The 15,194-nt window shown below is 42.8% G+C and overlaps 1 protein-coding gene across 7 annotated transcripts in view; it reads right to left on the bottom strand.

Annotated features, from left to right (window-relative positions):
* Window positions 1-15,194, bottom strand: part of CDC20B (cell division cycle 20B) — a 63,646-nt gene that overhangs the window by 18,141 nt on the left and 30,311 nt on the right. For all 7 annotated transcript variants that reach the window (XR_004000995.1, XR_004000994.1, XR_004000993.1 and 4 more), the window contains exons 5-8: window positions 13,510-13,609; window positions 4,811-4,930; window positions 2,828-3,024; window positions 1,015-1,109 (exon numbers count right to left, since the gene is read on the bottom strand). Coding sequence is in view for 2 of the 7 variants with exons in the window: in XM_030567343.1 (XP_030423203.1) it covers window positions 1,015-1,109; window positions 2,828-3,024; window positions 4,811-4,930; window positions 13,510-13,609 (512 nt within the window). In the remaining 5 variants the exon portion in view is untranslated. The remainder of the gene's footprint in view (window positions 1-1,014; window positions 1,110-2,827; window positions 3,025-4,810; window positions 4,931-13,509; window positions 13,610-15,194) is intronic.

Genomic DNA, 15,194 nt, shown 5'->3' with positions numbered 1-15,194 from the left:
CCACAGGGCAAATTTGGGTAGCATATGTCAAACAACATCACACGGTATGCAGGGTGGATGTCATCATGCACAAAGATCTCCTTATATGTGAGGAACTGCAGTGGCATGGAGAATTTCCTAAGAAATGATAAGCAGAGCACTCCTACATGAATTTTAACCCACAGAAACTGATCAAATTGTTAGAGTTTGTTCATACGTGCATTGTTGAATCTTACTGTCATTTTCTGTTCAGACAGATTTGTAACCTATAGGTTTCTGTTTCGTCTGTCTCATATGGCAAAGTTCAAATGCAAACTGAAACTAGTGAATATTGTGTAGGTAGGATATCCAGCAGATGTATTATAATCAACAGTCACAAAGTTTTGTTGTGAAATCAAAATGAAACCACAAAACTCTCCAGAAATGTGTCCCTGTTCAGAGATAGTAAAAAGTTTCATTTTGAGTTTTACTGTAAGGTTCAAGGCTGTAAACCAAGTATGAATGGAACACAGCTTTTATTTCTGTTTTTAACCCAAATTATCAGACTTTCACATGGATTTACATAGCACAGACTAGAACACCAAATGTAATTACAATTTTTGGCAGGTCGCTCCTCAGCCCTACAAGACTTTGAGAAAATGAATGGGGAAAATACAGTGAAGTAGACTGTAAATCCAAAATGGCTGAGGAATATGTTTGACTTACCTTAACCTTCGTACTGAAAGAGTGCTTTGATACAAAGTGTTAGGCAATTGGGATGAAATTTACCCTTGTGCGGAGGACCAGCAAATAGCCTAACAATCATTTATGTATCACTTGAGTCCTCAAAATGGGACCTAGTTGGTGGATAGGCATTATGCTGGCCTTCTGCATAAGGGTGAATTTCACCTCATGAGATCATAGATAGGTAGATATCCAGGGTGTTATAATAGCACCTCCCACCCTGGTATCTGAGATGATAGGTAGGCAGATAGGTAGACAGCATAGGTAAAAGCTGTGGGACAAAGCATCCTATGAATATATTGAACTGTTCACCTGCTAAGTATGTAATGATTCCAGCTCATGGCTCCCACCACAGACAGGTGACCAAACATGTTTCTCAACCTCTTTTTGGTTTCAATGTCCCATAACTTACAAAACAAAACACAAAATACAATTCTAAAATCAAGTAAAAAAAGATTTTTTTACTGCCATGCCTCTTCCACCATTCAATTTTAGTTTGACATGATGCTGATTGTCAAGAGCTCAATCCTGAAAACCATTATTCACACAAAGACTTCAGTTTTGGGCTCTCTGGAAAACACTTCCACACTTGGGTTCCTAAATCAACACTCTCAAAGTAGTGCAGCTACTCACCACTTCTGAAATTACAGCCATTAATTTAGGTGCCTCTATCTAGAAAGCCACATTTGATAATGTTGTCTTAGGTGCACTTTCGATTACTGATATCCAAGCCCAGAGGGCTGGCTCCCCTGGCTTATCCCCTTTATCTGACAGTTTCAGCCAGGTATCCCCCAAGATCTCTGGATGGAGTGTACAGCACTAGGAGTTCTATACATATAAGGACAGCAGAATATTGAGGGCAAGATCTGCTCGGTGAATCTGATAGGAGAATTTTGCCCTGGATTCTAATTGCAAATGTCATCACAGCAGACATCATGTGGCAATCTATTAGAAAGTCGTGGTAAAAAAAAAAAAAAAAAAAAAACTATGCATCCTGGAGAAAATAATCATGTGCAGAGGTTCCAACTCATAGTTGCAAAATCTCTAAAGGCCTGTAGTGGGGCAGCTGCCCCACTCCCTGAGAATTTAGGCTGTAGCAGGCCAGTGGGCCTGCGCAGATGAACAGCTAAGAAAAGGGCTTATTGGAAGCCAATCAGGGCCCAGATCAGAGGCAGCCAATCAGGGCCAGGCTCAACCCTATAAAATGGCTGCTCAGGGAGGGAGCAAGTGGTCTGTCCAGGGCCTTTGAGAGGGGAAGGTCTATCTCCACAGCTGGGAGACTAGCACCTAGGACACAGCAGTGCTGGGCAGGCCCGGGGGAGCAGAAGGGAACTCCAGCCCTGTGTCTGCCAGGCTGCAGGCCCTGAGGGGAAGGGCCTAGCTGGTGTGAGGGGCTGAAGGGGAAGTGGCCCAGACATGTGGACAGATGGAGGGAGAGAAGGAGGGCAGGATGGCTGCCACTAGAGAGCTCCTGGGTTGGGACCCAGAGTAGTGGGTGGGCCTGGGTCCTCCACTTCCCCCTTGCCTTACACCTGGTCAATGGGAGTGGCCATCTGGGGCTGCACCAACCCCCTGCCAAGAGGGGTGTGACTTTGGGGATGCAGCTGCCCACATTGGCTGGGGCACAGAGAGACAGCTGATTGGTTGCCCCTCTCTCCACCCCTGGAATGGGGTGGGATGGACTGAGGGGCACTGCCGGAGGGCAATGGCTCGAAGAGGACACCACAAGTTGGGAGCAATGCGGGCTCAGACATCAACCAAGGGGGAGACAATGGGCAAGACACCATCAGGAGTGGGCACTCCACTAGACTGAGCTAATTCCCAGACACAACCAGTAGGAGGCGCTGCGGTGGTGAGTCCCAACCGTGTCACAAGGCCCCGGGTGACTGAATCATTTACCCAGCTACTAGTTCTTATATGGCTCTTGGAGCTCCATTACCTTTAGGTAATGGTGGGTAATACTAAAGCATTTAGTGAGGTACAGCACTACTTAAGGAGATGCTATAAATCTCTCTCAGATTTTCTGAATTTTATATAGTTTACCACTCATAACTGTTTTTATTAATTGTCTTGTGGCCACTTTATCTAAACAGAAAAAAGGATCTGAAAATAAAGTATCCAGTACTTGCACTTCTCCATCACTGGTGCCAACTGCAAGGCAAGTTCCCTCTTTTATCCAGGCTACAGAAGAAATATATTTTAAACTGGAATTTAAATTAACTCCTTCAGTGCTTCGGTGGGTTTTCCCATTCCAAATGTGTGCAGCAGATCCTAGAGCAATGGCAATGAGATTTTCCTGGTTCCAGTCCAGAATGTTTAGATCTAGAAGAAATTTAGTTAAAATTACTAATAAGCCTGTAAGGGGATAGTTTTTAGTTATGCAGCTTTGTCAGATTGTTAGTCAGTTGGGACGCTAAAGAGAGAACCAAATGAATCAAGTTACTCTAATAGTGCCAGGATCCTTCTCATGTCCACTTTTGTGAATGAGTATAAGATGTTATTTTCCCAGATTCACAGTTAGTACACCAAACATGATTCCACTTAAGCCTTTGTTTGCAGGCTACTATTAAATATATATTACAGTAGTATCCAAAGGTCCCAATGTGATGGGCACTGTACAATCACAGAAAGAAAAAATCCCTACCTGAAGAGATTATAATCCTTCCCCTATTTTGTAGGCATCAGGGCTAATCCTTAAATTTACCTTGCACTATAAAAACCAAGCAAAAAAGAATCAGACAAAGAGCTGCATCCTCAGCTGCAGAGCTCGGGTCAGGAGTGGGCCGGAAAAGATGGCTCCAGGCAATATTTCCAGGTCTTCTGATGGTGTGATGGTCAGGAGCTGCTCTAATTTGCACTGACTTGTACACTGGCAAGTCATCACTACATACTTTGGCCAGACCTCCAAAACATTACCTATACCAGGAAGGGCCAGTGTAGCATTGGCTATACTCTAGGTCTGATGTTATACTCTATAGCTGGCTACACCAGCCAAAGATTCCCTCCACTTACTGGAGAATTCTCAGCTGCCTGTTTAGCACAACTCGAACGTCATTTTGCATCGCTCCAGCAGCATGGAGTGACCATTCTGTAGGGCAGGATCTTGCTTAATATTTCCATAACAAAGCTGTTACCCTTTAGAATTATTAAATCTGTCATTCCTTTACTTTGCCTATAAACCAAATTTGCTGCCATCAAAAATATAAACCAACACTAATAAGGAATTATTTCCAGGAACAGAGCTGTGCTTATGCTGTCACCCTCAGAGAGCATGCAGCTTGAGTGAAATAGGTGCAGATAACCAGGGTAGAATCCCAAACTCAACTTATGCAGCAAAATTGTGCACATTCACAGATATAAGCGAACTAGTCTAATACACACATGCAAATGTTTTCATGTTCATCCACAAAAAAAACAGTGACAAGGTAGTTTTGCAAGTGCAAGTTCTAACACTTGCATATTCATGATTTTTAGTATTTTTTTAAGTGATTGCCCAGGTATTTGCAGTTGCAGAGCGCAAGCATATGTACATTCCTGTGTAATTTTGCATATGCACTACTGAAGATCTGCTAAAGGCCTGGGAGAAAATTTGCCCCAAAATGTATATATCATGAAAAGCAAACTACCTCTGTTAAATCTGAGAATACAACCAGATTTCAAGTTTTGCCCAATAGAAGGATTGGCCCACAGGTAAATTGCTCTGAGCCCAGGAATAATACCTTTTCTGCACTTGACTTTAAGTGGGGATGATGATACTTATCCCCTTTGTAAATGCTTTGAGATTTACAGATGAAAAGCAGTATATAAAAACTAGGTATTATTATAATTACTACAACTACAGAGGTGTTACCCACAGAGACTATAATTCCCAGCATGCAGTCTTCTCCATTTTCATCCAAGCAGCCTGGAATTACATATTAGGACCTATAGTTTTCCAGGCTGCACTCCTGTAAGAAAAATGAGATTAGCCATAGGCCTCACTGTAGAACTCCATGGGCTACCTTTGGTGTAAGGGCCACACTTCAGCCACCCATCTTAAGACATAAGATACAAAAGTTCCCACTCTGCCACAAATTCAAGCTCCCAAATAAAGAGAATAAAAACTTACAGTAATCATTGCGTAAGCCAGTAATATGAAGCCTGACCTCTGGCTCCAATGGTATGAAAGATTCGCTATTAGTGGAAACTCTGTGAGCAGTAAATTCATTATGCATTCCATTCTGGCAGCCTGCGTGTAAAGATTCAAAGTATGTGATTCACTAATAAAAAATGCCACTAGTTTTCTTCAGACAATAACTGTTTTATTCATGGTTCCTATGAGGCCAGAGGCAAGCCAGGCATAAAGTACAGCACCCAGAGAGTGCTCTAATTTACAGTGGGGGCTGGCCACACACCCAGCCAGACCCAAAATATTAGATATAAATATGAAGTGTTGATTAAAGTCTCTACCCTGTTCATCCCCTCATGAAGTGTACCTGAGCCAGAATAAAGCATCAGTCCCATTATATTCCATTTCAATTATATCAAAGGCCAGTGTGGAACAAATTTAGTAGGGCTGTCAAGCGATTAAAAAAAATAATCTTGATTAATCACACTGTTAAACAATAGAATACCATTTATTTAAATATTTTTGGATGTTTTCTACATTTTCAAATATATTGATTTCAATTACAACACAGAATACAAAGTGTACAGTGCTCACTTTACATTTTTTATTACAAGTATTTGCACTGAAAAAAATAGTATTTTTCAATTCACCTAATACAAGTACTGTAGTGCAATCTCTTTATCATGAAAGTTGAACTTACAAGTGTAGAATTGGGAACAAAAAAATAACTGCATTCAAAAATAAAACAATGTAAAACTTTACAAGTCCTATCAGTGCTACTTCTTGTTCAGCCAATCGCTCAGACAAACAAGTTTGTTTACATTTGCAGGAGATACTGCTGCCCACTTCTTGTTTACAATGTCATCTGAAAGTGAAAACAGGCATTCACATGGCAGTGTTTTAGCCAGCATTGCAAGATATTTATGTGCCAGATGCGCTAAAGATTCATATGTCCCTTCATGCTTCAACCACCATTCCAGGGGACATGCGTCCATGCTGATGATGGGTTCTCCTCAATAACAATCTAAAGCAGTGCGGACCAACACATGTTCATTTTTATCCTCTGAGCCAGATGCCACCAGCAGAAAGTTGATTTTCTTTCTTGGTGGTTCAGGTTCTGTAGTTTCCACATCTGATTATTGCTCTTTTAAGACTTCTGAAAGCATGTTCCACACCCTGTCCCGCTCAGATTTTGGAAGGCACTTCAGATTCTTAAACCTTGAATTGAGTGCTGTAGCTATCTTTAGAAATCTCACATTGATACCTTCTTTGCATTTTGTCAAATCTGCAGTGAAAGTGTTTTTAAAATGAACATGTGCTGGGTCATCATCCGTGACCACTATAACATGAAATATATGGCAGAATGTGGGTAAAACAGAGCAGAAGACGTACAATTCTCCCCCAAGGAGTTCAGTCAAAGTTCATTAATGTATTATTTTTTAACGAGTGTCATCAGCATGGAAGCATGTCCTCTGGAATAGTGGCTAAAGCATGAAGAGACATACAAATGTTTACCATATCTAGCACATAAATACATTGCACTGCCAGCTACAAAAGTGCCATGCAAATACCTGTTCTCACTTTCTGGTGACATTGTTACTAAGAAGAGGGCAGCATTATCTCCTGTAAATGTAAACAAACTTGTTTGTCTTAGCGATTGGCTGAATGAGAAATAGGACTGAGTGGACTTGTAGGCTCTGAAGTTTTACATTGTTTTGTTTTTGAATGCAGTTATGTAACAAAAAAAATCTACATTTGTAAATTGAACTTTCATGACAAAGATATTGCACTCCAGTACTTGTATGAGGTGAATTGAAAACTACTATTTCTTTTATCATTTTTACAGTGCAAATATTTGTAATAAAAATATATACTTTGATTTCAGTTACAACACAGAATGCAATATATGAAAATATAGAAAAACATCCAAAATATTAAATAAATTTCAATTGTTTAACAGTGCAATTAAAATAGCGATTAATTTTTTTAATCGCAAATGATTTTTAGTTAATCGCATGAGTTAACTGTGTTTAATCCACAGCCCTAAAATTTAGCTTTGCCTTTTTCTCCTGCTTTCATTTTCTGTTAAAAGGCCTTTAACTTTCGAAGGCTTCTTAGATGCTTGGTCACCACAAAATCCCCAAATGAAGCAGTTAATTCATTCTCTAAATAAATGCTGCTATTTGGTTTTAAGTTCCCATCAAAAGCGTCCCCCCCAGTGCAAAACCACAGGAAAAGACTTTTCACATCAGGCCCGCCTTTGATGTCTTTGATCACTCCATTTTAGGTATGTGATGAGGAAGAAGTGAGAAACAGAAAAAAAAAACAGCAGTAAAACACAAGTATGAGCAAGCAGAACAGTCAGCCTTGTGGTCACTGTCTGCTTTCTGATGCAAAGACCCCACGTCCTGCAGAAAAGAGCTATGTAATTTGCAACAAGATTTTATTTTCTTGTTATGCTTCAGAAATTGTCTTGCAGCAGCATGATGGGCATTCGCATCTGTGCGCCTTGCCTTGTGTCATTTTGAAACCCCCCTTTACAAGCAATATTTTTGTCAAATTCTTTAGCTAAAGATATTCAGAATGAATAAGGAATGCTCCAGGCATTCTGAGGAAACTGATTTACAAGGATAATTAATTTTCAGCTTTCAAATCGGTAAATGTTGACTTTGTCAAGAACAAACCTGTATTATCACATGGCTCTGCAATCTATCACCAGGGCCGCCCAGAGGATTCAGGGGGCCTGAGGCAAAGCAATTTCGAGGGCCCCTTCCATAAAAAAAATGTAATACTATAGTCTCATGGCCCGGGCCAATTGCCCCACGGCGGCCCTGGGAAAAATAAACCTTCCGCGTCTCAGCACAAGCCCAGTTTTGAGAAAACTTCTTTACAAGGTATCACTGGTTCTCTGAATCAGCTAGTGCTAAAAGACACTAAAGCTCATTAAAAGGGTTGGACAAACATTTTCTGTCAAAACTTTTTTTGGATCGAACACTAGGGGGTTTTAAAAAGCAGAAAAAAATCATGGACAATGTCTGCTTTCCTTCAAAATTTGTTGTGATTTTTTTAATTGAAAAGCTGAAATTATTCTGCCAAAACCTGAATATGGTTTGGGCTTCAGAAATGTGTGGCCAAATATTTGCTGTTTGCTGTGTTTGATTGTTTAAAGAAACAATAAAAAAATCTCCTTACAAAAATCCAAAACTTTTGAACCATCTCAGCTTGTGACCAAACGCCTGAGCCCATCTAGTCAGATTTTTCCAGGTTTCTGATACTCTGCTGGCTTCCTTGACTCATATCTATCTCCATAACTTTGGGTTCATTTAGCTTAGAACATAAGAACAGCCATACTGGGTCAAACCAAAGATCCATCCAGCCCAGTATCCTGTCTACTGACAATGCCCAATAGGGAGTGAACCTAACAGGTAATGATCAAGTGATCTCTCTCCTGCCATTCATCAACACCCTCTGACAAACAGAGGCTAGGGACACCATTCCTTACCCATCCTGGCTAATAGCCATTAATGGACTTAACTGCCATAGAATATTAGGGTTGGAAGGGACCTCAGAAGGTCATCTAGTCCAACCCCCTGCTCAAAGCAGGACCAATCCCCAGATTTTTATCCCAGTTGCCCAAATGGCCCCCTGAAGGATTGAACTTAGCAGACCAATGCTCAAACCACTGAGCTAGCCCTCCTCCCCCACCATTTAACTATCTGTTTCTTAGAGACTGGCTCCATGGGGTCCCTCACAAACTGGAGCTGGTTACTGCGGGTTTGTCTTTAGTATAGCTTATGTACATACTCCAAGAGCTGAGCATTTGAGCTTGTTCCAGAATCTGGGATGAGCCTATGTTGTGAAAACTGACATGCTCAAAATAGCACATGCATATGAATGGACACAGGGTGCTCAAATTAAATTAACCCAGGGGTTTTCAAACTGGGGGTCGGGACCCCTCGGGGTCACAAGGTTATTACTGGGGGTTGTGAGCTGTCAGCCTCCACCTCAAATCCCGCTTTGCGTCCAGCATTTATAATAGTGTTAAATATATAAAAAAAGTGTTTTCAATTTATAAGGGTGGGGGGGTCACACTCAGAGGTTTGCTATGTGAAAGGGGTCAGCAGGACAAAAGTTTGAGAACCACTGAATTAACCCCTGTGAAGCCTCAGGGAATGCAGGGGGAGGGTCTCCCTTGGTAGGGCTGGGAAGGAGGTAGGTGGTGTAGGATATTGGTCTTCTCATGTGATCCCTCCCCCAGTGGCTAGTTTTAAATGAAGCTACACTCCCCTAACATGAATTTCCCATTTGAGAAGTGAAAGGGATGGTAGCCCTGATGGAAAAGCTAACAGCTTCGCTCTTCTGCAAAAGCCTCAAACTGCTGAATGAGCTTTAGGGTAGACAGGGGCGGCTCTAGGTATTTTGCCGCCCCAAGCACGGCAGGCAGGTTGCCTTTGGCTGCATGCCTGCAGGAGGTCCCCAGTCCTGCGGATTCAGCAGCCCGCCTGTGAGAGGTCCGCCAAAGCCGCGGGACCAGCGGACCCTCTGCAGGCATACCATCGAAGGCAACCTGCCTGCCGCCCTTGTAGCGACTGGCAGAGCACCCCCCGTGGCTTGCCACCCCAGGTACGCACTTGGTGTGCTGGTGCCTGGAGCCGCCCCTGAGGGTAGGGAAGTCTGTGCCTCGCTAACAGCCTGGCCCTGCCCCTTATCTGACCCCCACCCACTTCCTGCCCTGCAACTGCCTGTCCCCCTCAGAATCCTGACCCATCCTGCTCCTTGCCCCTTCACCATCCCCCAGATACCCCCAACCACCACCCCAGGACTTCACCCCTGCTCCCTGTCCCCTGACTGCCCCGACCCCTATCCAGCCCCCCACTGAGTCCTGACAGACCCCCAAAATGCCCATGATCCAAACCCCCTGTTCCCTGTCCCCTGACCAGCCCCCCAGCCTCTGCCCCCTCCCTGTCCCCAGGACTCCCTGCCCCTTATCCAACCCCCCCGGCTCCCCCGTCACCCGGAGCCTCAGCGTGTAGTATCCAAGACTGTCCCTGAACAGCGGAGCAAGCATGGCTCTGGTGGGGCCTGAGCTCCTCCCCGCTCAGAGCCGCGTGGTAGGGCAGGGATGCGAGCTCCAGCGGGGCCTGAGCTCCCAGCCCCGCCCCCTTACCATGCAGCTCTGAGCGGGGAGGAGCTCAGGCCCCGCCGGAGTCACGGCGCGCTGCTATTCAGGGACGGTCCTGGATGGGCTGAGGCTCCAGAAGAGGGGCAGATGCAGGGTTGGGCCGGGGCTTCACCTGTTCTCTTGGGTGCCCCTGTGGAGCCCGGGCCGGGGGCAAATTGCCCCACTTGCCCCCCCCCCGGGTGACCCTGTCTATCACAAAGCTATAACCTCAGTGCATATATACATACACAAACGTCACCTGTGAAAGTCCTATCTGTCATAAATTGCAGAGACATATGATAAATTAATTTAGCACTCACCTTGGATTACCTAGATTCATAGATGTGAAGGTCAAAGAGGGCCATTAGGGTAATCTAATCTGACCTCCTGCATAGTGCAGGCCACAGAATTCACCCAGTGATTGCTGCATCAAGCCCATAACTTTTTGCTGAGCTCAAGCAGATTTTCTAGAAAGTCATCCAATCTTATTTTAAAGTAATGGAGAATCCACCACATCCCTAGGTAAATTGTTCCAATGGCTAAATACCTTCACTGCGAAAAATTCTTTTCACCCTTTACCTTTTTGTACTTCTCTCAACTTGGACATGGAAAACAGGGTAAATGGTTCATTTTTTCTTTCTAGCTGGTTTCGCTTTCTAGCTTTCATGCATTAATTCGATGTTTTGTGTAAATTCTTCAGAGCAGGGGCCATGTCTCTACTTGTTCTGTGCAGAATTTAGCATATTTTTGTGGTTTTGCAACCCAAACATTTCATTCTTTTTTCAGTCACTTCAGGGCAAGATTTAAATCCAAACTGCCAGTTTTCCTTTCACATTTAGAGAGAGATTTCATGAAAACTTTTAATACATTTCATGAAAATTCCGCAAAGCTGATTGTCGGGCTCAAATCACTTGACTCTAAGCTATTTTCACTGTATTTGAGTTTCTGAATACCCTTTAACATTACCACTGGAGTCTGTAAGTGAGGTGTGATTGTGGGAAATGCAGGGTTTGGAGCCATACTCGAGGATTCGTCTTAAAGAGTTTTCTTTGTTTCTTCTTTCTTACATATGAAGTTAAGACTAAGCCAGTGCTCCTGCAAGGAGCTCTGTGCAGAATGCCAGTGGGGCCCATCTGGGCAGAGCTCATGACAGGATTAGGTTGTAAATTTCCCCAGTTTAGATGCAGTGTATGTGGGTTTCAAGAGTTAATAGCCCTAGACTTTTAACAGATAATTTCCTAATCAATGTGTCTGTGATGAGAACTTGATGCTGCTTAGGACAAATCTGCTTTTTCATAAACAACTCTGTTCATGATGCCCTGCTTTACCACCTATTCTTCTCCCCAGGATTTATCCTAGCATTCCAACATCACTGAGCAGCTTCAAACAGATGCCATTAAAATAAAAAAATCAAACTGCCAAACATTTTCTCCTCTCTCAAATATGGAATTTACTCCCAGAGGTGACACTTGTCTTAGACCGAAGACGGGAAAGAGTCAGCCCTGGGTCAGTGACAATTGTTCAATGCATAAACATGATTGGACTTTGAAGTCCAATATCCTGCAGTCCTGTAAAAATCACTGGATAAGGGAAATACCTTCATGCCTAGGGGGACACACAGCACTTCTAACCCTGGATGGGCCCAAAATAACTGACTATAAAGGTGTGACATATATGGGTACAGAAAAGTTATTTTAGGTTATTTTTAGGGACCTGTATGACTCTCTCAGACCAGTACAGTAACAATTAAGACACCTGGTTTTACAGAGGGAGGAATATAATAAAATAGTCACAATAAAAATTGAAAAGCTCTTTAAAGCATTCCTAAAACAGCATTCTTCATTCAGTTCTTCTGTAGCATATAAAGAGTATGGTATGGCACAGTCTATTATGAAGGATGGGATGGTCAGCATAACACACTTGTGGTTCCTCCTCTCATGATTAATGTACCCACCCAAAGTGCATGCTGATAAAATCACAGCATTCTAATATATTCCACGTGTGAGTTTTTTACATCATGGAGCTGCCTGAAGCCACATTGCACTCCTTTGTGTTACTTTACAGATGTATTAACAGATTAACATTGACTTGCAGTGAGACTTAAGGCTTCTAAATCATTTTAAAATGGGATTTAAGCTATCTCAATCACTTAGGCCCAGAAGGAGTTAGGTGCTAATCTAGGGAGATTAGCATCTGGGTTTTAGGCTTTGCAAAGATGAGTAGAGCAACTCCTAAATACCTTTAAAAACTGGGCCCAAGTGCCTATGCCACTTCTGGAAATGGGATTTAGACACTTTTGAAAATTTCACCCTAAGTGACTTACTCAAGATGGCATAGCAAGTGTGTGACAGGAATAAAACCTGGTATTTCTGACACTTAGTCTCCTGTTCCACCACTAGATAACACCATTATTAACCACCCAGGGCCTGAATTGTTCTCATACCATTGACTTCATTGGAATTACTCCTTACTTACACCGGAGTAACTGAGACCAAAATCAGGTTCTCAGAGGCACACATGGCTGCGAGGCACCTACCTCACATTGACTTTCCAGGGGAACTGGGCACCTAGCTGCCATTTATGCCTTTAAAAATTTCTCCCCAGTCACCATTGGGCCTAATGCCTAAAGATTTTGGCTGTAGACACACAACAGAAGAAAGCTCAGAGTGGCACCCTGAGAAGGATGAGCCTCTGACCCTCCTACCTCCCTCTACAATTTGATCCAGCAAGTTAAGTATTCTCATGCGACTGCCTAAATTGTGGATTCAAAACTATATACACATATGTTGGGAGCTCACACACCTATATTTTTGCAGGCACATGAGGTTATTGCACACATAAGTAGTCATTTATGTGGGCAGTTACCAAAGTTCCATAATGACATGTAAAACTCCAGTGAGGCAGGGCTTCTTGTTCTTTTCCTGCAGTCACAACATGTGTGATCAGGTTTAAAAATTTCTCTCAGTCAGAATACCAAGGAGGATTACCAAAATCTGGGGGCAAGCAACTGTCCACTGCTGTCTACCTAAATGGTACCCTCCCTCCCACATATTCCAGCTTCCATACTGAGGATTCCTGAAACAAAAATCCGATATCTGAGCCTCTCGCTAGTTAAAATTAGTGAAGCAGAAACCACAGAGAGGAGGAAATCTTTCCATCCAGCTAGTCTAAAAGAACTCTTGAGAGCTATTTCTGTTGCTTTGACTCATAAATAAAGTCAGTAGCAATGGAGCATTCAGCTGATCGGCATGGCTATTAGTATCCTTGCAGTCCGGTACTAAGGGCCAGATCTAAAGCCCACTGAAGTCAGTGGAAAGACCCCCATTGATTACAAGGGTTTGGATCAGGACCTAACTGCTGAGAATTTGAGGTGCATAGAAATAACTAGACCATCAAAACAAATTAACATATTTCATAAACAGTAGATAAAAACAAGACTTATGTGATAATCAAAGAATCCTCTTTGTGCCCAGGTAACACCCTATATTGTCCTTATTGCCAAGATATAGTACTAGCATTCACTGTCCCAGTATCATACCTTTCCAAATACACTCAGTGTTTCCACAGATCTTTATACTGTCGTTTTCTGGGATGCCGAATCCACCCTCTTGGATCATTAACAGCTGAGTAAGACATTTCTACAAACATATTCAAATGAAAACATTATTGAGGAGGAATTTAGAAGTATTATGCATGACATCATTATGTGCACTTCGATAGCCCCTTCCATCTAAGACAGAGGTTCTCAGCCTTCTTGTTTCTGAGCGCCACCCCCCCCACCCGCCCACCCACACAACATTCAATAAAAACTCCACAGTCCACCTATGCCACAGTAACTGATTTTCTGCATATAAAAACCAAGGCCAGTATTAGGGGGTAAAAAGCAGGGCAATTGCCTGGGGCCCAGTGCCACAGGGGCCCCCACAAAGCTACATTGCTCAGACTTCAGCTTCAGCCCCAGGTGGCAGGGCACAAGAACCTGGGCTTCAGCCCCAGGTGATGGGGCTTTGGCTTTCTGCCCTGGGCCCCAGTGAGTCTAATGCTGGCCCTGCTTGGAGGCCTCCCTGAAACCTGCTTGAGGCCCCCTAGAGGGCCCCGGACCCGTGGTTGAGAACCACTGATCTAAGGGACTCACACTTTACAAACACTCAGGAATTAACCTTTACACTACCCCTGTATTATCATCCCCATTTTACAGATGAGGGAACTGAGGTTCAAAGAGGTTGAGTTGCTTGGCTACTATCAGACAGTGGGTCTATACCAAAGCGATGCGTAGAATATCAGTCTCTAACTTCCAAACCATGTGCCTTAATCTTAACACTATCCTCCCTCCATAGAACATCTACTTACCACCCAAAAGTTCAGATGCTTATCCAAACCTTGTCAAAACTATCTGAATCTCCTGGTGCTGAAAATCAGGGCTGCTAATCTCTTTAATGAGATTTCTGATACTCCCTGTGTTGGGTCTCAGATATAACTAGAAAATGCTAAACGTGATAATAGAAAGTAAGGAGGGAAAGCAAACTGTTATTGGAACGCTTTAAGTCTTCAGAAAAGACCTTTTTAGGATTATGGTCAAGTTTTGGGCAAAGGCTCGTGTCAGTTTTTATTTGATCCTAACCTCTTCACCTATCCCTAACAACAACACATTTCTTGTTAATACGTGATGGTAATGAGGCCAAAACGTTTATTCATATTGTGTTGAATACTATTATGACAGCTTCTCTGTGGACTTTTTATGAGGTCAAAGAAATGTCAGTTTGGTCTGTAATATTTTTTTTTCAGACAGATGGAAATATAGTTGATGCTTTCACCAACCACTCTTGATTAATAGCATGTTAGTTAAACAATGTTTATGAAATCCAATCTCTCCAAATGGACCAAATGTTACTCTTCTTCTAAATCCTATTTGAATGATTACAAGAAATGTCTCACAAACAGATCACTGGGAAAATATTTCTTCTTTGCATGTCCCAGAGGCTGTTCTAAACCATGCCCTCTTTCAGAGGCATTTTATTAATGACTTATATAGACAACTTGGCAAAAAGCTAATCAGATTACTTGGATCTGAATGTCTCTGAAACTAGTGCAGACATTTATATGGAAAACATATTATATACATAGGGAAATAGTCTTTTGGACCATAAAAGGACCACACACTCACTGGAATGTCTAGGAGACTTTCATTCTTGATCTGCACCACCCCCTTATGCTACCAGGCAG

This window comes from Gopherus evgoodei, chromosome 6, assembly GCF_007399415.2.
Source record: "Gopherus evgoodei ecotype Sinaloan lineage chromosome 6, rGopEvg1_v1.p, whole genome shotgun sequence".
Lineage (NCBI taxonomy): Eukaryota > Metazoa > Chordata > Testudines > Testudinidae > Gopherus > Gopherus evgoodei.
Note: the sequence above shows the minus strand (reverse complement) of the source record. Positions and strands in the feature narration are given on the sequence as shown.